Below are 24,594 nucleotides of genomic sequence, written 5' to 3'. Positions count from 1 at the left end.
GGGCTGTCATGCACTGCTGGGAGCACGAACCCGCACGCTGCTCCGGCCCTGCAGTGACCCCACCACCTGAGCCAGAATCACAGCAGGAGGGGGCAGAGGAGGAAAGTTGTACTCACGGTGTTGGTGGCCTGGTGGTACCTCTGTGTGAACTGTGTGTAGGTGTGGCCAGCAGAGCCTTCGGGGGCCACCTCCACGCTGGGCCTGCGGCAGTTGTCACAGCGCCAGCCCTGCGGGGACAGAACGGGCCCGTTGGTGCCCTGGCCAAGGAACTGCCAGGGCTCATGGAATCCCAGACTGGGATGGGCTGGGAGGGAGCCTAAAGCTCATCCCATTCCACTCCACCGCTATGGGTGGTACCTTCCATTATCCCAGGCTGCTCCAGGCACCATCCAGCCTGGCCTTGGACACTTCCAGGGATCCAGGGGCAGCCACAGCTGCTCTGGGCAACCTGTGCCAGGGCCTCAGCACCCTCACAGGGAAGAATTTCTTCCTAATATCCTATCTAAATCTACCCTCCTTCAACTTAAAGCCATTAATTCATGGTCATTCATACATGATCCACCAGCACCAGTGAGGCTGCTCCTGTTGTGTTACACCACACACCGGTGCAAGTACTTCAACTCTCCAAAGTGCTTTTCTTCTTATATGAGCCCATTTTGGCCCTTTCCATGGCCTGAAACCCAGCAGCCTGAGAAGTGCAGCCCAGCACAGCCTCCCCTGTGTCCAACATAACACATCCCCTCCTGCTCACCTGCTGTCCTCCGTAACAAGTGCAGGAGCAGATGGCTCCAAAGTACTCCTTCTGCCACTGCTCCCCAACGTGGTACATCTTCCCATCGTCATAGCACGTAGTCTCATCTGTGGAGGCACAGGCAGAGCTCAGGAGCAGGGCCTGGGCTTGGCTTTAAGCATTCTCAAAGCCTGGTGATCAGAGGAGGAGCCCCTGGGGAAGCGTGCTCCCCTTGTCTGACCAGAGGCTCCCTGACTGGCAGGGGAACATCAGACACGGTCACAGCTCTCCAGACACTTCAACCTACAACAGGAGGGTATTTTCCTGACAAAAGCAAGGCAGTTTAAGCCTCAGAGTGAAGGCCAGAGGAGCTTGAGGCGACAGGCCCTGCAGGGAAGTCCAGCTGGGGTAATCCACCCCTCTGACAGCAGTGATGTGTCCCTGGTGTGTAACTCCAGGGCCAGAGGCAGACAGGTGCTCAGTGTGCTGTGACCTGAGCTAACAAAAGGTTTTCTTCTTTTCAAGCTCAGGAATGTGAGATTTCTGCCTTCATCTCTTGTGAGAACAGACTGAAGCTGTCACCAGTACAGCCTGAATCAGACACACTGATAATCTGCTTGTCCCCCTGGCAGGACAGAGCTGAGATGATGAGACTTCCTGAAGGAGAGCTCAGACTAACAGCAGAAACACACACTTACGAGGTTCACACTTGAATTCTCCTTTTCCATTCCCAAGGCAGGTGCAGCTCATCATCTGACCATTCTCCCCTTGCCTGTCCCACTTCTCCCCAATCTTGTAGTTAACTCCATTGTCATGGCACCATTCTGGAGAAGGCAGAGGAACGAGAATCAGGAGTTATCCCACATGCAGCAGGAGGAAAACAGCTTGGCATTGTCTCAGGAAAGGCAGGAGAAAGAATCTTCTCAGCTCATCTAAGTCCCAAGGAGGAAATGAGTTCAGCTCCTGCAGTTTTTAACTGCTGAAGGCTGTTTCAGCTCTGGCAAATGTGTAGAGGCTCTTGGGGGAAAAAAGTAGGATGTGACAAAGAGTGGGGAGAGGAGGTTTGGTTCATAGGAAATGAAAAGAAATGAAAAGGAATTTAATACATAAGGGGCAGGAAAGGAGAGAAAAATATTTAAATGTTCTTTTTTGTGCAAATACCCAGCATAAAATTTACCACAATCTTGCAAGACACAATGGGTAAGCCAAGTGTACCAAATAATGAAATATAAATATTAATCCTGTAAAATAAGCAGATTTTCTTGTAAAATTAAGTGTCTTTACACAGACTCCTCTGAATCTATGCAAATTGCAGAAATACTCTCTTTGCTGAGCTTATTCCACGATTTAAAAGCCTAATTTCAATTAGCTGGGTATGTGTTGTGTTAAACTGCTCAATCACAGACTTTTGTTCCATTCCCTTATGTCAAGTTGGATATTTTTCCATGTAAACCACAGTTCTGCAAAGAATAAAACTTAATGCCCTGGGCAGAAGTGTTAGAGAATTAGAAAACTGGTTTTGCAAGCTTGCTTTGCAAAGGCTGCCTGCAATGCAAACCAGACTTTTTGTAATAGCAGCACTGGCTGCAATACCCACCGAAATCCACACTTTCCCATAGATTACCTGGACACATCTGGCAAGCTAAAAAAGCCTGTTATCAATACAATGGCAATTGTTGCTGATGGCAATTCTAGATTAGCTTGCACAGCTCAGAGGTAACCAAAGTTTTCCATCACTTCTCATGATGCAAAACACGGCTTTGGTTTAAGGACTTCAGATCCTGCCTTTGTTTGCATCATGTTTTGATCAGGCTGATTCTGTCAAACATGGCACAAGTGCTGGGGGAGAGTGGGGATGGGCATGGTTAAACAGCAAGCTACTCACTAGAAGAGTCACATCTGAAATGGCCACTGCCAAAGCCTAAACACTGGCACCAGAGCTTAAAGCCAGTTTCAGATAAGCGCTCCCATTCCTCGCCAATGGAATAGAAGGAGCCAGTGTAAGTATCAAAGCAGGTGTCGTCAGCTGGCTGGTTTAATCCTTCAGACACTGGAACAAAAAGAGGAGAAACAGGCATCACACACAGCAATGGGAACTGCTGAAAGACAAGAATGGTTTTCAGTGAATACACATTTTTTTTCCTCTTGTAATATCCTGGCAGTAATGGAGCTACCCCATGGGCATACACTTGATGGTTGTCAGCAGCCCAGCTCCCTGTGATTTATTTTCCATTTGCATGTGTCAGAGCAGCTGAATGATAAAAAAATCTGACATGAAGGCTATTTTCATTTTGATTTGCCAAGTTTCAAGCAAGTGTGAGTTTTTGCATTTGCTGCTGGTGAGCTACAACTTGACTGTGCTTGTTTTTAGGAGGAAATGTGCTGTGAGATGCTGAGGAACAGCAGGGGGTTGGTAGCTGCATGGGCACTTTCTTGGGGTGCTGCAGGTTCTGTGTCATGGCAGGGGGAAGGGAGAAGGAGAGCAGACCCTGTTGTTTGGTGAGTGATTTGTCACCTTAGGTGTGTGTCTTGGCTTTACAACCACCAGTTCAGGGCCCAGAGCTGATGGTCCAGCCTATGACAGATACAAGATAGCAGTGACTCTGTCTCCCTTTAAGCACAGATATAGCAGATATCTCTTGGGGCCTTGGGGTGTGTCTGGAGCCTCAAGGCACATTCTCTGTGCTTACCCAGCAGCTCAGGACAGCTCTCATCCCACCATCAGCGTGTGTCAGTTACCCTGAGCACCTCACAAACCACTTGCCCCAGTGTCCTGCTATGAACTGTCCTTGTCAGAAGTTTCCTTTCTGAACTGTTGTCAAGCTTGGCTATCAGGTAGGTTACCTTGAGTAAGGGGAATGAGGCAGGGGCTGCACAGGTTCAGCCAGACTCCCCTAAGGCTGTTCCTTACCAGTATTGCCAACTGTGACCACCTCCTCCAGCACCTTCTGCCTCCGGTGATCCTTCAGGGCTTCCACTACGATGTTGTAGGTGGCCCCTCTTGTAAGGCCCTTGAGTGTGGCACTAGAGGAAGTGCCAGGAACCCTGAACTGCAACAAGAGACAATGCCAGGTCACCAGAAAGGTGGGAGGGAATACCCTTTAGGTGTTACTTCTCTCAGAAGAATGACAGGGTGTTTAGGATGACCCCTATGCTCTGTACCATGATGGAGCCAGAACGCTCCCCTAAGATACTCTGAGAACTTCAAACAATACCAAGTTAGACTTGGCTGCTCTGGACTATGGATCATGAGGGGATAGTTTTGCTATTCCAAGGAAACCAAGGGAGAGTCTTGGAGCAGGAAGAGTCTTGTAGCTTGGGGAAGCAGCACCTCAATCTCTGAAACTCCCCCTCAGCTTGCTGCCCCCTTCCCTGGTGAAATGTCACTGCTGACAGCATTTCTAAGTTTGCTGGTTTTGCAGTTTTATCCTGCAGCCTTTTCCATAAAGGAGATGAGAGAGGCTTTCATCCATCCTGGTCTCAGCTATGTGTTCAACAGACTCTTTAGGCTAATTCCTGCCACTCCCTTAGCACAGGGAAGGGTCTGGTGCCCCAAGAGACCTCCCCAGGTGAGGCTACCCCATCCCTCTGCTGGGGCAGCCCCGTTACCTGCAGCGTGTCCTCGTCCTGGCTGACGGGCTGGCAGGAGATGATGTACTCAGAGCTCTCCAGCAGCGGCCTCCAGGAGATGGTGGTGTGAGAAAGGGCTTCCTGCCCCAGGCTGTCGTTGCGCGGGGGCCCGCGGGAGTGCGGGTACGAGGGCTCCACCACGATGGGCACCTGGTACCCCGGGATTTCGATGGCTTCATCCACGCTGGGCAGAGGCTGCCTGGATCCCGGCCTGAGGGGAGTGGCTGTGGTGGGCCCAGGCCGCCTGTAGCCGTGCTCCTCAAAGAAGACTTGCTGCCCCTGGTGCCCTACTGTCTGAGGATGCCCAGAGGAGCCTGGAAGTTGGATACCATTGCCATTGTCATACCTATTGTTCGTGAGGTAAGGGGTCCCCTCGTCAATGGAAGGCACATCCAGGATGTCGGGCTGGTTGGGGTGTGGTCTGCTAATCAACGTGGGCAGCTCATCTGGTCAAAGAAAGGTTAGAGGCCATCAAGCAAAGCGTGGCAAATCAAACAGCTGTGTTACAATACTCCAAGCATCGAATATTAGCAATTATCCCAAGATGCAACACACTTTTTATGACCTTGCAGTGACTGTAAAGGTAATTTCCCTCTATCTTTCACACACAGGCATAAGAAGTGTGTTGGTATGAAATTTTCATACAGCTGAGCGATGCTTTTGAACCCTGCAACCCAAAGAAGCCACCACCACCACTGCTCAAATTGAGAAGAAATAATTACAAGAGATAGCTGCAGGTGATCATTTTATGAGGAATCACTGGTGAGCAGGAAGAAACTTGCACCTTGATCATATTTGGATATCCAGCTGGTATTTTGTTTGCTATAGGTATCAATCTTGTACTGTGAAAGTTGCAAATTAAGAGGAATGCAACAGGCAACAAACTGAATGGATTCTGCATTTGATGCCATCAAGTGTTAGACAGTAATGTTAACCCTGATTTAATTATCCATTAGGTACCCAAGCGAGAATCCAGCATCAAGCACATCTGTTGCTAGTGTTCAAACACAGGTAAATGTAATTAATATAAATTTAGAAGTGTACCTCCTGCATCCTTAAAAAGGAAAACCTCCTTACAAAGCCTATTTGACTCAAAGAAAAGGTGTGGCTAAGTAGTGTGAACAGGATATTTTTAAAAACATTATTATTTCAGTCCTCCACAAGTGTCTTCCAGTGTCTTTCACACTGTATTCCCCAAGTGGAAGACATCTGTTGGCAACAACAATCAACAAACAACAACAACCAAACAAAAAAACAATCAACAACAAACAACAATCCAGAGCTTTGTTTACCTGTCCTTTTTCTGCCAACCAGTGGTTCACTCTTCTGACTGTTCTTCACTGCAATGATGTAGATGATGTATTCAGTGCCAGGTTCCAAACCTAGGGAGGGAGGAAGGACACAGAACAATTTTTTTAGGAATGGACAGAGTTAGGAGTTGCTTTTCTTTTATGATTAGGTGTGAGAACTAAGGCAGAATGAGAGGTGGGTATGACTACAGTATCAGGTATGTGCATTTCACACCAGAGGTTTTCAGCACAGTGCAGAGAGCTCAGCCCCTCAGAGCAAGTTTGCAATCAGACCATGCCAGCTGGGATCATGGACCCAAATATCCATGGACAAACATGGGATCTTTAGCACTGGTGAAGTGCCAGAATCAGGGGCTTTTCTTCCTTGAAATAACAACAGTTGTGGTGACAGTGGAAACAAGCACCAGGCTGTTCAAATGTGGTGGCTGTTCTGATCAGTGAGGTGGAACGTGTTTGTAGGACAGGTGTGCTCACAGGACCACCCTCTAGTACTGGAAACCACAATAAAGGAACACAATTCTCTCTATTAGCTAATCATCAATGCATTTTATAACCAGGCCTTCCCTCCCTCTTGAAATTAAGTGTTTCAGGTGAAGAGCTCCCAGACAAAACTGAGTTACCAGTAATGGTAGCCTCGGTGGTGCCGGGCCGGGGGCGAGGCACGACCTCCTTGACTGGTGAGCCAGGTTTCTCATATCTGATGATGTAGCCGGTGATCTTGGCTCGGGGAGGCTGCCAGGTGGCCAGCAGGGAGTTGCTCGTGGTCGTAAGGAAGCGCAGGTTAGAAGGAGCATCGATAGCTGTGTGGAAACAAAAGGGTTTAACAAGTCAAACGCAGAAAAGACCAGCATATTCTTCACCTGAGCTACACCTGCCTGACACCCTTCTCAAACCTACTGCTGTAAGTCACAGAGAATATCAAATTAAATTAAATAATCAGATACAGGCAACTCCTAGCTGTGGCCATATGTGATTACATATGTGTTATGTCAGACAAGATCATTACCAGTGGAGGCATCCAGGACCACCGGGGAGCTGCGTGCATTCTCATTCAGAGTGTACAGGTAGATCTTGTAGTCAGTGCCCGGCTGCAAGCCTAAAATGAAGTTGAAACACAAATGTTAGCTGAGGAGAGGAAGCCACCTAAGATGGCCATCAGAAGGTCTTTCAATAACCCCTTCTTGGAGCCTAGTCTTGATCCCTCAGGTATTTTTTCCCACCTTTTGTTCCTATAGTATTTCTCATCACATATTCAATTCCAAAACAAGAAGCCAGTGTACTTTCTGATGTGACCCTGCAGCTGCAGAAGCCCTCACTCACCAGTGATAGTGTAACTCCTGAGTTCAGGGCTGATGGTCCTCTGAATGGGGTTCTGGCCGCCTGCAGGGACGGCTTCCACCAGGAAGCCAGTGATGGTCTCAGTCTTGGTCCTCCAGGTGATGGTGATGGTTGTCTCAGTGACATCTGTCACCCTGGGCCTGCGAGGGGGACTCACATCTGCACCACAAGGGAAAGGGGCCCTGTCAGTACAGAGGGCACTGGCAATCTCATCAGCCAATTGCTGGTGAAGCCTGGGATGGAGCTTGGGACAGAGCCCCACCTTGGACACAGAGCAGGCTCCCGGCCTCTGCACCCACACAGCACTAAGTGGTCATTTGGGGAGGGTCACCACTTACTTTCAAGGGTTGTGACCACCCCCTGGGCTGGTCTGCTGGTCAGGGAGTCCTTCAGGGCATACACACTCACTTCATACTTGGTTGCCACCTGGAATGGACAGAGTTATATCATGTTAAAAGAAGGACCTGGCACAGGGGGAAATAATCCTGGCCCTCAGTCAGTGTTCAGCTCAGTCACCACTTACTGAAATACCAAACCTTAAAATTAACTGGGGAAGGATTGATGGGATAATTCTAATTATTTCCATCTGTAATAAAAGAGTAGGCATGGACCCTGACACACTGTGCACACTCAGGAGCAGGAGAAATCCCGGAAGAAGCTTATTTACCACCCATCATTTTAGAATCTGTGCTTCAAAGCTGATTCTTCAGAGAAACTCTAATCTCCCTCCTATTTTCCCCAGGGTTAATGGATGCCATTTGCTATGATAAAGAATAAAATAATGTGAATATAAGAGAACTGTGAAAGGAACAGCATGAGGGGTTTTGTCCTTGGCGGCATCAGACCATGAGTCCACCTAGATTAGAATGTTTTTTAAGGCTCATTTTTGAAAATGATTCATAAAACTCCTTAAAAACAGATCAGCAGCTTTTTAAGATTGCAGGAACCATAAAAGCAGTTACTTTCAGCCTTCTCCAGTTCAGGAACTTCTGAAATGTTTACAGTGGGAAAGATGGTGATATAGCAAATTTAAGCCTACTCACGAAAGACTTGCATTTTTGACTTATATTTTGCAGATATCTTAAAAATAGGCAATAGACTGCCAGAGCTCCCATATCACAGCTTGAAATCTCTGCATTAGATCACTTTATCTGACCACTTTTGTGAAAGACAAGTAAAAGCATTTTGCTGGGTTACTTTTGATTGTGAACCTGGTGATTTGCATTTGATGAGGCATCCAGTCTCTCTGTGTTAGATAAGGAAGGGGGTAGAATGCAGCTTCAGCAGGCCAATTACTTGCCTTTTAAAAAAACTACAGCACTGAGTAGCTGCAGTCTGACTTGCCCTGAGCTTCAGAGCCAGACCCTTAGGAGCTGTAATGATCAACTGAAGCTCCTGACACAGGAATCTGAAATTCCTTCCAAAAATCTCCTTCCCACAACACAAAGAAAAAAGTTACCATCAAGCCAGACACGACTGCAGATGTGCTGTCTGGAGAAAGGTTGATTTCTTTCATAGGACCAGTCTTTTCTTTGGGGTTCACTCTGACCCTGTAGCCAGTGAGGCGAACGTTGGGTGCATTCCAGTTGATGGTGAGACTGGTGGGAGTTACCTGAGTAAACTTCAGGTTTGTTGGAGGTGGAATTGCTGCAGAAATCCAGATTGGCACATGGTTACTTTAAAAAAACCAGACAGTCCTGGATAAGACAATATTGTCTCCTGAACACGAGACAGGTTTAGGCCAGGGAAGTGCCTTGTACAAAGACAGGCATAAAACACCGTGGGAGGGGACATGTTATTCAGGAGGAGATTCCAAAATCTACAGCAACATTTTTCAGCAGAAATCAGAAGATATCAATGCTTCAACCCTGAAGTTAAGTGAGCAATGAGATTTGCTACAATATAAGGAAAAGGCTTGGGAAGGTGCTTAAATCTCTAGTAGGCCCATCTGTTTTAATTATTCTACCAGTCTCTGCTTTTCATCACACAGCTCATGGTTTAGTCCTGCTCCTCCTGCCCCTGTCTGTCCATTTCTAAAACACAATGGATGATTTACAAAAGTAAGTAGGAAGCAGGCTTAGGAATTGCAGAGAAGATATAAAAACACTGCAAATGGAGAGGGGAAGCATTTTACAGCCATTTACACAGCGAGCAAGGCAATGGAAAAGCAGAGCTGTGGTGGCCATAAGGCTCATCACACCAGAGCCTGTTCATGAGCTAACACATCCACTATCCTCACAAACAAATGCTTGCCTAAAAACAGGAGTGTCCATTGAAATATTCCCTTGCCTTACTGTTGGTAAGACAGGAGCTGTAAATAGATATATTTATACATAAAATACACCTTACCATAAAGATATACCTTACCATAAAGATATACCTTACCAAAGTGCCCACTATGGCACATTGCTGTCAAAGCTTTCCAGTTTTACAGAGTGGAAATATAGGATAATTCTGCCTTCTGGCTTTGCTCAGAGCTCAATCTAAAGCCCATGAGAGTCAGTGGAAAGTCTTGAATGACTTCAAATCCATTTTTGAACAGCCCACAAAAGGTAAATCACAGAGGGTGGGTTTGAAAAAGTATTATATTTGCATTTCTGGCAGGTAGTCAGCCACCTGTTCCATCATTACATCACTCTGCTTCAGTTTAGCACAGCAGATCTTTACACTAGGACCCACTGAATTCATTCCACCCCTGAAATTAAAGTACCAACTTTTCAGCCACAAATGAATTGGGAGACCTTTGTTACACAGGTGCTACCTGTCTTTGTAATAAAGTCACATCTGGTAATGCTGGAAGCTTGCAATGGATTCCACATCACTGGAAGCAATGGTAAGCTAATTCCTTGCAATAATTTTCCTTTTTCATCAAGGAATTCTCAATGCATGGAACTGTAGCTGGATCAGCCTGGCACAGAAGGGCCTCTCCTGTGGAGGTGATGAGGGTGCAGGGTGTGGGCATGCAGTGGTCCCTAGGGCAGTGCCAGTGAGGGATCTGCAGGCTCTGTGAGACCGGAGGGTTCAGCAGTCTCCCAGCCCTCCCTGCTCATCTTTGGCTCCAACAGCAAGGTCCCTGAGGCATGAAAGCTGCCCTCATCTGTCTTGTTGGTCACTGCTTGTGCTTTCAGGTGTCCCATACCTTGAAGGCCAGACACGAGCGTTGTGAGAGCGCTCACCACGGATCAGGCTCTGTGACCAGGGACAGGACACCACTGGACACCCCTCCCTCCTTTCTCCAGGACCTGCTCCTGCAATCCTGCTCTCTTGCCTGCCTTCCCTGATGTGTATGCAGGCTGACTCTGCTGGCAGGCAGCTCTCTGGCCCCAGCAAAGCCACCCCTCAGGAGCAATCCCATCCCCTGGGCTGCCCCCGGGGCTGTCCCGGAGCGGAGCACCAGTTGCACATGGAAGCACACTTTACCCCTCGGGGCAGAAGCCGCTGCTGCCATGGCCTGCTGGGGGTGGTGGGAGCTGTACCTGTGGACTGGGTCCCAGTGAGGGGCAGGCTCTCCATGTCATCGTAAATGGCAACGATATTGATAGTGTACTCAGAACCTGGCCTGAGGCCATGCAGCTCAGCAGTGTCTTCTTCGCCACCTGGGGCCGGCAATAGCTCATGGATTCCATCCTCAGGGCTTGAGTAGGTCACCCTGTACCTGGTGACTTGCCCCTGAGGGCTTTCCCAAGCAATTTTGATGGAATCAACATCCACCTCAGTGAATGTTAGTCCTTTAGGGCGGTCAATGTCTGTTAGGCAAATTAACGGTAAGAGGTTAAGTGATAAAAAGCAGGTTGTGGGTGAGGAAAATAAAAAGCATTTCGATTTCATGCAAAGCGGTTTTCAGTTTGGCATGGCGAGGGGACACTGGATTCTCCTCTGTGCTGCACCTTGCACACATGCTTACATCCCTAGCCCTGAGTTTGCAGGTGCCAGGCAGCAGGAAGGCAATCTTGGCCTTGTTGAAACCAAAAAGACCTCCATTGCCACCTTCAAAGCAGCCAGGACACCAAATCTCCCCTGTTTTTGAGTGCCCTTGGCACCAAAACCCCTTTCACACAACTCTAGTAGCATTAAGCTACCTTAAAAGTGGACAAGAGAAAAAAAGAAATGGGAATGTTAAGACCCATTTCTCCCATTAAGTGGTTGCTAGTGCCAAGGGCAGCCAGAGAACCCACCTGGCTCTAAGTTTGGGTTCATGCTGCACTTGCTGTTTGCTACTGTGAGCTGCTGTGCAGAGTGGCAGTCCAAGGAGAATCCATCCCGCTATTTTCTTTCATAAATTAATGTCCAATTAACACACTCATCAAGAAAGCAAAATTACTCAGCTTATTACATTGTAAAATCAGTTAGAAACAAAGTTTTTTGTATTGAGTGCACAGGGAATGCCCACAGGTGCAACTGGGTAATATGCACACCTCCCAATTAAACCAATTAATGGGATTTTCCTGGCAAGGTGGGAGCTCAGAGCAGGGGAAGTGAGCCTTGCTTCTCAGAAGTCTGGAGTGGCTATCACAGAATTCCACCCATCTGTTACACAAAATGGGAGGATCTGGCATGTTATTTTTACATTGATTCAAAATCACGCTTTTCTAAAAAGTTTCATCTTTTTCATTTGCCATGTTGTATTAGTCCTCAATTTTCTGCATTTTCTAGTTGGCAAAGGTGATTTTTGTCCAGGAATTTGTTGGTTTGAACGTGGACTCATCTCTGCAAAGCTCTGGAGAAGCTCCTGCTGTCTGTAATGTTTGAGGCTGAGTCATGTTTCCATGCTTTAGCAGGGAAATAAGAATCACACTAATCCCTACCCCAGAGGTATCCCTCAAAAGCAGTTTACCTCAAACATATCCCTGAATTAAAGTCTTTCTTTTGTCCCTTCTGTGACCAGAGCAAAACTGCTGTTTTGTACACAGCACCTCAGTCCTGGAATTATTCTTTGTTTTGCAGAGCTTCATCTCAAGCTCTTGGTATAACCCATGTGGTTTCCCTTACTCCCTCTCACAGGGCAAGCAGCCCCAAGCCCAGTCCAGTCCCTTAACAGCAATCACCTTTGCCACCTAGCTCCACACAAAGGAGATCTTGGCACATTTTATCCACTTGGATTGGCTGATGGCAAACAAAGGCCCAAAGGACTTTGTGGCTTTAGTGAAAGAAAATGAGAAGCACAGCACTTTGATGGGGTGGGAAATTGCATTTTGGCAGTGTTTGAGGCAGAGGGACTGCGTTTTTGCCAGCATCAGCAGTTTAGGTGCATGGTACTTCTCACAGGGCAGGCCACCTCACACTCTCCTGGACACCTGGCTTTTGCTTTCCCTGGGAATGTGGTGGTAGGTTCAGACATCAATAGAAAACATGTGTTTGTTCCCATGAAGTGAAATACGTACTGGTGACAGCTGTCTCAACCAAGGGCAGGCTCTCCCCGTTCTGATTCTGAGCATAGACACTGACCATGTACTCCACTGTGGGCTGCAGACCTTCAATAGTCACTTGGGTTTGATCTGGCAGGAAAGAACACCACCATCAGTCAGAAAGAACAGCACAAAGCTGCAGAGAGCTGGCCTCAAAGTAGCCTTGAATTAATGGCCTGTCTAAGCCATACCATGAATAAATGTCATTAAAACAAGGTGGGACTGACAAATTAAATTTGCCTTTAAATTGCACCATGCTTCTCTAGCAGTGCACAACTGCAATCTGTACCTGCTCCAAGGCTCCACAGCTGAAAGGGCAGGTTGGCACAGTGAGTTGAACAAAGTATAGGGAGACAAGCTTTCATCATTTTTTAGGATAAGACTGACCATCAACTCAGCTCCATCACAAGCATCCCCAAATGCTCTGCTGATCCCACAAAATGCACTTTTCCTGAGAGCTGACATGGCAGGTCCCACAGGTACTACACTACAAACCAAGGGTCACAATATGTGACTTCCACAAGGATTTCAGAGCAATTTTTGCTGGATGCTGGAAAATCCAGTGGTATTTCTTTGAAATGCAGGTGCTTTTCATGCACACTGAGGCCACCAAGAACAAACTTTTGCAGTACAGTGGTGGCAAGTATGAAGCTTTTGGGGCAAAAATCTGCCTGAGTTCATCTGTCCTGGATGAGACAGAACTGAAAATCAGCAGGATGGCAAAAAAAGGTACAAGCAGCAGCAGAATTTTAGTGGTCACACCTTGCATTCTTTACAGATCCAGTGAAGAATGGCATGGCTCTTACCTGCAGGGACATTTTTCGTTTTTGTGGGCCCATGTCCCTTCTTGGGGACAGCAGTCACCCGGTACCCTGTGACTGGGGATGCTGAAGGGAGCCATCTGATGCTGATACTGTTGTCCTGGACATCGGTGACTTGCATCTGGGATGGTGTGTCTATTTCTGGGCAACAAAAATATTTTTTCTGAGTATGTTGGTACAGGAAACCCTCCCTCCACTGTTGTGTCCTGGCTGAACTTTATTCTGTACTTGCTTGGAAGAGAAAACCCATGTTGCTATTTATTTGTTTCTCATGATAGCCCAGAGCAAAAAAGCCTTAATCGTGATGTGTGGGTGAGTGATCTCATATCAATGTTAGTTGAGGATTTTTGTTATTTTAAAGGCTACTAAATGCCTTTATCTGCAGCTACAGCAGGAGTAGGATTAGGTTATACCCAAATCAGGAGCAAGACAACAGTCTTGGCATTAGAAAGTTAGGCTTCCTCAGGATCCCAATCTGACAGTGAAGCACTCGAGTTAAGCCAGCAGTGACCCCACATTACGAGAGCCCAACAGGATTTCCACTCTGCAGTGAGCTGTTGAGCACTGCATTTATCCCCATCTGCACTCCACAGGCTTCCCCTTCTCCAAATCCACAGTCCCCTCCTGTGGCATGTCAGTTATGATACACAAGCCAAGATACACAGCTCCACTGAAACTGATGGCCTTGGCTTCTGGGAGAAACCAGGGATCAGTGATACATGCTTATGGGGAAATGCCAACACAAAGGTAAGGGGATTTTTTTTTGTCTTGTTTGGTTCAATCAGGTCTCACCTGTTCTGTAGGTGACAGTGACTGGCTTGCTGCTGGCAGGGCTGTCTCCACGGCCAGTTACAGCATACACAGTGATGGTGTATTCAACACCAGGCTTGATGCCAGTGATGGTGGCAGTAGACACGGTGCCAGGCACTGTGAACTCCTGTACTGGGCTGCTTCCACCTAGGAAGAGTAGGTTAAGAAAGGCATGTGATGGATCTGTAAAGCATACATTTAAAATCTCTACAAAATGGTCCACAAAATTTAAAATGGTCTACAAAAACCAGGACAGTCCTATATGCATCAAGCTGAAGACAGGACCCTGTTGATTTCAGTGGCTGTTGGGTCAAAGTTGTTTTTACCATTCCATGGAAAAGAATGAAATATGTACACAGAACCACTTCTAAAATTACTAGAATACTCCAGTGCTCTTTCTTTTGGGTTGACAAAATATGATTTGCTCTTTTTTAAAAAAGATGTCTGCTAGAGCCCAAGGTGCCTTTGTTATTTTCTTTTTAATGGCCTCAGAATATAGTTTTTGGTCTGTGGCCATCTGTAGCACACTCCCCTCACCTGTTTCACCATAAGTGATCCGGTAGTATCTGACTGTCACTGCAGGAGCATCCCAGGAAATCTTGAGGCTGGTTGGGCTGGTAGGGGTGACTTCCAAGTCCCTTGGAACATCAGACACTAGAGCAACAGAGAATTGAGAAGGGAGTTTAAACACAGTTGTACATCAGCTACATACTCCACTTATACCATGCTCCTCTGCTACTGATCTGTCTGTCCTTTGGTTCAGGGCACACTCCTCTCCAAAAAGACCTGTCTGGTTAAAAACCATATGGCATTGGACTGGATCTAATGAAAACAGTTCTGCTGGCCCTAGAACACATCTGAAAGCAACATGGGTCCTCCAACCTTTTTCTAAATCAGGCCCTACCTCAGTACACAGGCATGAATGAAGCTTCTAGAGGAGATGTGGTTTAGCAGCAACTACTTTGCTAGAGGACCCTCCAAACCCAGCATTCCCTCCAGGCTCACCTGTTGTTTGCTGGCCAACCAAGGGCAGGCTCTCCTCCCTGCCGTTGACAGCGATGATGCTGACCACGTACTCAGTGCCTGGCAGCAGGTTGGTGAGGGTGATGGAGTTCCTGGAGGGGGGCACACGGTCCTCCTTGGGCCGGCCACCGCCCTGCTCCGGCTGGTAGCGGATCCTGTAGCCCGTGATGGTGGCACGAGGAGCGATCCAGTGCACCGTGAAGGAGTTCGCTGTTATATCTGAGAAGTCCAGGCCAGTGGGGGAATCAAGACCTGGGTGTTTCAAGAGACACGAGGCTGAGCTCAACCAAACTGCTTAAGGCATCATCACAGGGAAAGAAAGTAATCAAGTCCCATTAATGAATTCTCAAAGGATGGCATGAAGCACACGTGTGTCCAAGTACCTGTTTTCTGGATTCCATACAAAGGTGCGCTCTCGTGCTGCTCAGAAACACTGTAGACTTTCACCAGATATTCAGTGCCAGGGAGCAGGTCTGTGGAGTTGAATTAACAGGAATTTGGATATGTTTCTTTGCTAACATCACAAAGTTAATCAACCTACACAATTTTAACTGTGTTTCTTAGGAGACAATCAGGTTTTGCTTGATGGAAGATCTGAGCCTCCAGGACAATCAAAAGTTTATTGGCATTATGGTTCCTTGCAGTGCTTTAGCCTGAAGGAGCGTGATATCCTATGTCATTGCTTCATTAGTTTGTGGAGATTGACTAGAAGCAATTACCTTTTTTACAGGGTCCCTTCTAGCTATCTACTAGTTCAGTTATGCAGCAAGCCAAAGGTTTAGCTGATACAAGCTGAAATAGGGCCAAGGATTTCCAGCACAGCTGTTCTAACTCAGACAAGCTCTAGATTTAGGTTTTTTATTCTGAAAACAGATCTTATCTCTCACTTAACCAACAAGATTCTCAGATAGAGAAAAAAAAACCCAGCTAAAACTACAACACAGCTTTTGCCCCAAAAATTAATGTCAGCTTTTGGAAAATGCCCACATTTTGCTGCCATGTCCTGTAAGGTTCCAGAAAAGGATGTGCTTTCTGGTCTGAGCATACAAAGTCAAAGGAGCAATGACCTTTTGCATATTCTGATCCTCTCCCTGAACCTCTGCACTGCAAGTCCTTGACATTATTGGCAAACCAAGCGAACAGCATGTATTTACTGTTAATACCTAACCAGGCTGCAAATCAATGCAATTGCCTCACAGCCTGATTCATCATTGTCCTTGGATTGACAGGAAAAAACTTGCCTGTGGTTTGGCTTTAACTTGGGTAAAGCTAGAGGCCAAACCCCATTTGGTGTGAGTTTGTATGAGGCTACTTGCAACATCACTTTAGATCAGCTGAGAATTTGGCCAGCCACAATTTTTTTTGCCTCATCTTGTGTCATGTGAACCTTTTCAGCCTCTACAACTACTTGAAAGGAGGCTGTAACAAGGTGGGGGTCAGTCTCTTCTCCCAGGTAACAAGTGAAGGGACAAGAAAAGACCTCAAGCTGCAATAAGGGAGGTTGAGGTTGGATATCAGGAAAAATTTCTTCAGTGAAAGGTTGGTCATGTGTGGAGTCACCATCCCTGGAGGTGTTTAGGGGGTGTGTGGATTGGCACCTGGGGAGATGGCTTGGCAGTGCTGAGCTGATGGTTCAACTCAACCTTGGAGGTCTTTTCTCTCAGTGATCTTACATTTTTATGCTGAGGGGCTTCTTATGTTTGACTTATGCAGGTAACCCACTTACTTGTTAAGATGACCATGTTGTCAGAGGGGGAGACTGTCACCTCTGCCACATCCTCCTCCTTCTTGGCAGGGGAGTAGCGCACCAGGAAACCGCTCAGCACGATGGAAGTCGGAGCAGTCCAAGTCACCCTCATGGTGTCAGGCCCCACATTAGTGAAGCGCAGATCAGTGGGAGGAGGCACAGCTACACAGCAAAGAACAAATCTACCTCAGTTCTGATTCACACTGACCAAGATGTCTGTTCAGGGAGTCAATCACCAGAGAAAGTATCTCATGCACAACAGACTACGGCATCAGACTCATGCAAACAGACTTCTAAACTACTTTTGGTTCTACTATGGTTAAGAGAAAAATGTGTCTGCACTACTGTCAGGCTGCTTTAACCTCTTGGCAATTCCTGATGTTAAATGTACCCCATGGGGCTAATTTAAAAACAAGGTAGCAAGTTTCAGTAATGTGCTTCTAGCAGCTGGATTTTGTATTACAGATGTGGTGCCAAGAGAGGTTTAAAGTTGCCATACAGCAGCTTACAGATGGAAAAGTAATCTCATCTAGAATCCATACATGCACACACAGGAGAGGAGAGGGTATATCACTAATTTCCTATGACTCTACTTCTACTCATGTTGAAGGATTTACAGCCCCAGGACTTTCAAACACAACAGGATTTCATGCAAGAACCAGTTTCCAGCTCGCCTTCAGCTCATGCACTATAGAGACCCTTGGTGGTGTGGCATGGCTGTCACTGGGATGTACTCAGGGAGTGGTGTCCATCTGCATCCTTTGGGGCATTGTGGAAAGAGTGGGGCCACCACAGAAACAGGCTGCTGGAAGCTCAAACAGCTGTCAAGGCTGGAGGCTCTCTGCTGATCTGCTCCGCCCTTTAGCACTCCTATTTTGGGGAATCACAGTTTTTTAAAGTCTGGCAAACACACAGCTCATGGTTTCAGGCTCTTGATTCCAGCTGGATGCTGGAATAGCAGAAGGTGAAGGTGCCTGGCAAGTCTGCAGTCATTCATGGCATTAAAATGCCTCCAATTCAGAAACGAGCAGCGCCACATCCATCCCCAGCTGCCATCCGGGGAAAGGAGCGAGCTGGGTCTGCCTGGCCTCCCTGCAGCAAGCAGCTCAATCCCTCTTTGGACAAAGCCCCAGCACCCTGACAGCCAGTGACAGCCAGTGACAGCCAGTGACACCATCCACGTCCCAAAACACAGAAGTTTTCAAAATTCACCCGTTTGCTGTGTCAGAGTGGTAGGGGCGCTCTCTCCGCCATTAATGAGTGTGATTACACTGATGTCGTAATCAATGCCCGGCTCCAAGCCTGTCACTGTGTAGTATCCTACTGAGGAGTCCACAAAATCTTCAAAAATAGGGACACTTTCTCCTGCTGCAACTACTGTGATGCGGTACCCAATAATGGTGGAGGCATTTAACGGGGTCCACCTCAGGCCGATGCTCGAGTCAGTTATGTCAACAAAGCTTAGGTCAGTGAGCTGGGGCACCTCTAATGAGTTAAAGAGCCAAAGGGAGAGGCAGAGACACACGGAGGCAAAAGAAAGACAAGGGAGAGAAAAGCAGTGTTCATCACTATTAAACATTGACAGAACTCTGGAAGCAATTGAGGTGATATGCACAATTTCTCTTGGGGGGGAAAAAGGAAGGATTTTGGCGGGGTGTTTTCTGTTGTGTTTTTGCTTTTGCAGTTTTCAGTTTGTTCTCTTGTATTTACCCCTCAATGCAGTCTGCAGCTGTTTCCCTGGGAAGGCAGAAGCTGAAACACCAATCCCCTCAGAAGCTGAAACCCCAGTTCTCTTTAGATATAAAGTTTTCAAAGAGCCCTACAAGAGGCACTTAACTTGCAGTGAATTTACTTTGAGCAATGACAAGCCACAAAGACCCTCCATTTTCTGACAAAAATAGAAGCAGAAAGAACACAGCCCTTTTTTTTTTTCCAGATAAATTACAAGAGACCAAAGTTTACTAATAACAACTCTGAAATAATAGTAGATTGACCCTCTAAAACCCTTGTTTTGTTCCAAAGGTGAATCTAACTTTTATCACTGGGATCACAAAAATACCAGCTCATCTGAAGGGGTGAAATCAGACCCTCAGCTGGTGAGAGCCTTCATGAAGTTCCAGGGTAGATCATCCATTGTCTCAACTACTTACACTGCACTTGGAAAAAATCCTCAAATGCCTGCAATGGCTTGAGGATCTGGCCCAGAATTCCTCATGTTCTACTTACCAACTAACTGCTGAAATATAAGTGCTAAAAACAGATAACAGATGATATGGAACAGTAAGTAATAGAACACTTCCTTGGAAACAGGGTGAATGGTTAAAAATGACCTTTAGATGGTATTAATTCCATCAGAGTGACAACATCCCCAAATTCAGAGGTTATGCCCAGCACATAAAGTGGCCAAGAGCCTGACATCTGTGGCTAAAATTGTTCAAAATCTCAAGTTTCAGCCACTGAATAAGAATGCTCTTTAATGACCTTTTAGATGCTGGCTAAATTTCTGTAGGGAAAATAAGTACAGCTGTGACTGTTTTCCCTATTGGTATTATTCCATTAGCAAAGGTGCTCATTTCCTGCATGTTAAGAGCAGCAGAGTTGGGCAGGGAATGGGGAATTTTTGATGCATCTTTAATTGACAATGGCCAAATCTTTAGTTGCTCAAGTCAATAAACTGGTATTGATTTAAGCCACAAGATTTGGCTGTGTAACATTATCAGGGTGATCCTGAAATTAGTGGAAACTAATGGATGCTCTTCCTCAGTCAGGATCAGACATCAATGAGTCAAAGATGCAGGACTCTGTATCCATTGTGTTCATTACAAGTTAGTTTGAAAAGAAATTATGGGACAGAAATACTGAAATATATTTAATAATGGTGGTTATGTTCTATTTTGATGTCCCTCTTGGAAAACACTTATTTTACAGAATGGGTGCAAAAACACCCCCAAAAAAACCAGTCTTCTGTAAAATAATTGTTTATCCACATGGAATGCATGTACCATATCACCTTTAAAGAGTTGTAAAAGCCAGACACATACATTCTTAGCTTTCCCTCACCAGAAGATGGTGAAGGGCTAAAACTATTACTGCATAACTGTGCAGCATCACAGCATTAGTTCACCCCAGGGGAGCACACAGCACTTCAGTGAAGCACAGAAATTTTAAAGCAGTGTTACAAGAGCAAGCAAACACAGTAGCTGGCATCATCTCAGAGCAGAAACAAAAACAAACGAAGCCCTCACAAAGGAAAATTAAATGCAACCATTTGGGGAAATGCATATTAATTTTGCTCTTGTGGCTACAAAGGCAGTTTCTGCAGTCCCCACAGATGTCATGTGAGGTGGCACACACCACTCTGTGACTCAAGTGCTCCAGTGATGGACTTTTCCATCTTGGTTTTCCTCTCCATTGCACTCAAGTGATCTTCTGCCACTGGTGCTGCCAGAATTTCTCCTGTGCTCATTCCCCACTCATACCTCTGTTCACCTATTTCCTGTTCCCACCAGCTGTGCTCCAGATGTGGGGCACTTCAGGGCTGAGTTAAATCCCTGCTGCTGCCCAGCTCAAGTGTACTGTTACAGCAGATCCATGTGCTGACCAGCAGCCTGTGGCACACAACACAACACAGGCTGCCCATACAGAGAAGTACACGGGTGTAAGACGTTCTGTCACATGTTGGAACGTGGCTATTCTGCTTCTTGAGACTAAATGTGAAGTCTAAGCACTCTACCATCAGACAAGTTCTGCAATGTAGAGCTCCCTGGCTCAGCCACATGAGCTTGGGCAGCTGAAATTTCTGCTCATCCTTTCATTACCTGGTGTGATGGTTTCTGAGATGGGGACACTCTCCTGGTCATCCTTGACAGAGTAGACACTGACATTGTACTCCACGCCAGGGTTGAGGTTCTCAAAGGTGCAGGTGGTCTGATCTGCACCCACCACCTCCTCCAGGGTAGAGCCCTGCTGTCCATCGGTGGGAGCAGTGGTCACGCGGTACCCGCTGATGCCTGAAATACAGAGGCCAGTGTCAGGAGTCTCCTGCTGGATCCACTCACATCAGTCCCACAGGCAACAGCTGAAAATGTCACCTGTGACATTTTACAAGTGATTTTGCCACCTGGAGCCCAGCAGGAAAGAGGTTGCTTTGTCAAGCAATGAGCTTCCCAGGAGCTAGCCATGCCACCCTCACGGCATTTCTGTTCCTTGTGAGACCTCACCCAACTGAAAATCTCAGGAGTTTTGAGAGGAACTTCTCTCAGGACTCTCTGAGGAAAAGATTCAGCTCCCAACAGAAGTTTTCAAAAACTTTGAATCCACCTCTTATGGGAGTCAATTGTGCAGCTCCCATCAGCTACTGTGGGAGAAGAGTTTGTCCTGAACATTGTCTGAACTTCCACACTCACTATCCATAGCACAGACTCATTTGTCACTTCCAGAAATCTCTGCTTTCCTTCTCTCAGACTACTTTTCAACCACTAGAGATACCTGAAGAAACCCTTCAAATCCTTAAAACAGCTCAAATACTCTAAACACATTCATGCTCCAAAATAGCATTTTACACAGAATGTAAATCCTGATGAGTTCTACAGCAAGTCATAGTTAACTGTGAATTCCAACCTTAAATATATCTAGAAACATGTACATTTTTTTCTTTAAATTAATCAACAGCAAATTTCCCACCAAACTGCAAGGCACCACAGAAGAAGCAGCAGAAGTTAGCATTCTGCTACAGAAGGATGTTTGAGCACAGAGTGAGAGTTCAGATGGTTACCTGGAGATGTGCTTCTCTCCCAAGAGACTACCAGGATGCCAGTGTCAGGATTGGATTTCAGGCGCAGGCTGGTTGGCGGAGCCAGTGCTGCAAGTGTTCAGACAAATGGGTCACTGATGGCACTGAGAATCATACTGGCTGCCTCCCTGTCCACACAATATCCTCAACCTTTGGAATTAGCCAAAAATACTCCCCTGAAGTATTTTTCATTACTGCATGAGACAGTGCTACTGTCACCTATGCATCAAAAAGAAAAACCAGACCACAACAGGGAGGAAAGACCAGAATTGCCTCCCAGAAGGCAGTGGGGAGTGGAAGAAGGAATGATGGTGGAAAAGCAAGTGCCTTACGTGTGGTGACTCTCCTGATGATGGGGGTCTCTCTCTCCTGGCCATCCATCAGCACTGTGAGGCTGTAGGTGTATTCCACACCAGGGGTCAGCCCAGAGATCACGATGCTGCCCGAGTCCGAGATCACCTCCCGAGGAGCCTCTCCGCCCTGGCTTGGGCGCACTCCCAGCTGCAGGGGAGCGAGGTTTGCTTTTCAGTCACAAGCTATCAGCACCCTGGCTGATCATCCAACAGCAGCACTATGGACCCTTATGCTCAACTCCAGCTGTTAGTCCTGTAATTTGTGGTCTCAAACTCGACCTGAAGCTCCGTGACTTCATTGACCTCTGTCACCTAAACCCACCCCCTGTGAGCAACAGGCCCTTTGACCTCTCCCCTTTGTGCTGCCACACACCATAGGAAATGGCTTTAATTTTCCCTCCCCACCACAGTGAAGCAAGAGGAAAAAGCAACATGGGATTTAGCTCCTCCTACCTTGAAACCAATCCTTGGGGCAGGTGTCCAGGTGATGACAATCGAGGTCTCAGTCACTTCTGTGTTAAAAGGAGGAACAGAGCCAGCAGGCTGATCTGTGGAGTGAATTGACCAGAGTTGAAGTCTACCTGCTGTGATGGCTCCAAACACTTTGAAAACCTGACCTACAGCAGCAGAAATAGCCAGAGGAATGAAAGTAAATGCTAAACTAGATCGCTTCTGAAAATCCAGTGATTTGGGAAGGATCTGACAGATGATTTTTGTCTGCTGCTGGGCTTGACAGACACAGTATGTAAGTGGTCTAATCATAGCCAGAGCTTTTGCTCCTGAGGAAAACAAAAACACTCAAGTGGATGCATGACCCTGTATGCATCCAGCCCCAAAAATTTGGGGAATTCTGGTTTTTGGCATGATGTCTAAAGTGTTCCTCAAAACTCAGCTGTTTTTTTGATTCACCCACCATATGCATTCCCATCAGAAGAACACTATGCACATCCCTGTCTGTCATCCAGCTGTCCCAGCAAGGACCACCTTATCCCTCAGCAACATCTTGTGAAGTCAGCAGAAAGGAGCCAACGTCAGTCTGAGGCTTCTGTGGTCTCACTGATATCTGCCAGAAGCATCACACAGAAACCAAAGCCTTTGTGCATGCCAGAATCAGCCTAAATAACAACACTGAGCTTAATGTGAAATGGACTAGTTAGTAATGTTATTAATGAAGAGGCATGGTTAATCAGATCTATAGCCTCAAACTGGACTGGTTTCATTCAGACAAACCAGAATTTGAAGGTAACATTAAATCTAAGATACCTAATCTTATACTAATTGAGGAATATTTATAGACAAGACTGTCAGCAAAAAGGACCTTGCCAATGTCAACAATGTTACTCTGATTAAAAGTCTGAGCCCTTATTTTAGTTTCACATTGTTCCAAAAGAAACCACATTCACTTTGAAAAGAGGATGTGGTTCTGGGCTCGGGTGGCTTTGAGTTTTGCTATTTTATATGATGGCATCATTATTATTTAAACACTGAATCTATTTCTTCTCTTTTAGAAGTATGTGGCAGTTGTTACAGAGCTCACTTTCCTTCCAAAATTTGTTTAATATTTCTTCCAAACCAGCATCACAAATACAGATGACTGAAATGCGAAAAAATTAAATCAAATAAAAAGATAGAATACAATGTTTGTGTCAGTTTGGGTAATGGCAGTTGAGCTGCCTTAGATGGTATGGCTGGGCTTGAGAAATGACTGCTTTCAGCTTTATCTAAGTACCATACTAATTATTCCTTGCCCATATTAAGAGTTGTATGCTTTGCTTATTTGTCATGCCAAAACCAAGCAATTAGGAAGATCAAGTAAAATTAAAGTTCTCTGACATTCAGTTAAGCAAAAAAGTGAGGTAGCAGTAGTTAAGTTTTCCCTCTTGTTTTTAATCATCAGGAAAGCTGAAATGTATTTTACTAAAAGCCTTTTGATGCAAATAACCTTTTCCTGCCAACGAGTTCGGAAAGAACAACAAGGAGCATTTCCCAAGCTGTTCTGCTGGAATGCTACTTCAAAAGGCTGCTCCTGTAAATCAACTCACAATAGGCACTTTCAGCACAAGTTCTGAAGCATGGCCAGGGTATAAAGGAAGAGCAATATGTGATGTGTGTGTGTCTCACTCACAGGTGGTGAAGACCCCAGTCTCTCTGTTGCTCTGCAGGTCGCCTTTGACGGCCACGAGGTACACGGTGTACTCGGTGCCAGGCTGCAGGTTCCTGAGCAGGTACTTGGTGGCCGAGGGTCCCACGTTGTAGGTGCGGGGCTGCCCTCCTCTGGTGGGCCCTGCTGTCAGCTTGTAGCCCGTGATCACGGCCCGGGGCCGCGTCCACAGCACCAGCACCGAGTGCTCCGTGGTGTTGAGGAACCGCAGGTTGGTGGGGGCATCGAGCTCTGGGGAGGCAAAGCACAACACCCATCAGCTGAATCTCCACCTCCAAACCACAGCTGTACACCCCAGTACAGGCCCACTGCACCTCTGATGCACTGTGTGAGGGCAAGAGAGATGGTGGGACCATGAGAGAGCTGGGAAGTTATTTCACTTCTACAGCCACACCTCCATGCCATCCATCAGTCCACCAAGACAGGCAGACCTGAGCGCTCTGGGCTGCACTGATTTGGGCTGCTGCCATCTCT

General features: G+C 46.6%; 1 protein-coding gene across 7 annotated transcripts in view; it reads right to left on the bottom strand.

The window, feature by feature from the left end:
• The window catches only part of FN1 (fibronectin 1), a 51,617-nt gene that overhangs the window by 1,941 nt on the left and 25,082 nt on the right, over positions 1-24,594 (bottom strand). For 2 of the 7 annotated variants that reach the window (XM_019007410.2, XM_015635103.3), the window contains exons 20-45: positions 24,085-24,351; positions 22,413-22,507; positions 21,939-22,107; positions 21,589-21,675; positions 20,633-20,824; positions 18,027-18,299; positions 16,794-16,976; positions 15,451-15,540; positions 15,050-15,319; positions 14,582-14,698; positions 14,027-14,191; positions 13,220-13,375; positions 12,390-12,503; positions 10,485-10,754; positions 8,468-8,655; positions 7,347-7,434; positions 6,991-7,167; positions 6,677-6,766; positions 6,291-6,470; positions 5,653-5,742; positions 4,340-4,806; positions 3,642-3,780; positions 2,616-2,780; positions 1,429-1,554; positions 752-858; positions 117-227 (exon numbers count right to left, since the gene is read on the bottom strand). In XM_019007410.2, the coding sequence (XP_018862955.1) occupies positions 117-227; positions 752-858; positions 1,429-1,554; positions 2,616-2,780; positions 3,642-3,780; positions 4,340-4,806; positions 5,653-5,742; positions 6,291-6,470; positions 6,677-6,766; positions 6,991-7,167; positions 7,347-7,434; positions 8,468-8,655; positions 10,485-10,754; positions 12,390-12,503; positions 13,220-13,375; positions 14,027-14,191; positions 14,582-14,698; positions 15,050-15,319; positions 15,451-15,540; positions 16,794-16,976; positions 18,027-18,299; positions 20,633-20,824; positions 21,589-21,675; positions 21,939-22,107; positions 22,413-22,507; positions 24,085-24,351 (4,376 nt within the window). The remainder of the gene's footprint in view (positions 1-116; positions 228-751; positions 859-1,428; positions 1,555-2,615; positions 2,781-3,641; positions 3,781-4,339; positions 4,807-5,652; positions 5,743-6,290; positions 6,471-6,676; positions 6,767-6,990; positions 7,168-7,346; positions 7,435-8,467; positions 8,656-10,484; positions 10,755-12,389; positions 12,504-13,219; positions 13,376-14,026; positions 14,192-14,581; positions 14,699-15,049; positions 15,320-15,450; positions 15,541-16,793; positions 16,977-18,026; positions 18,300-20,632; positions 20,825-21,588; positions 21,676-21,938; positions 22,108-22,412; positions 22,508-24,084; positions 24,352-24,594) is intronic. The other 5 variants (XM_019007412.2, XM_019007411.2, XM_019007413.2 and 2 more) reach the window with 5 other exon arrangements.

The sequence above is a fragment of the Parus major genome, chromosome 7 (genome assembly GCF_001522545.3).
Source record: "Parus major isolate Abel chromosome 7, Parus_major1.1, whole genome shotgun sequence".
NCBI lineage: Eukaryota > Metazoa > Chordata > Aves > Passeriformes > Paridae > Parus > Parus major.
This window is presented reverse-complemented; position numbering and strand designations above follow the sequence as displayed.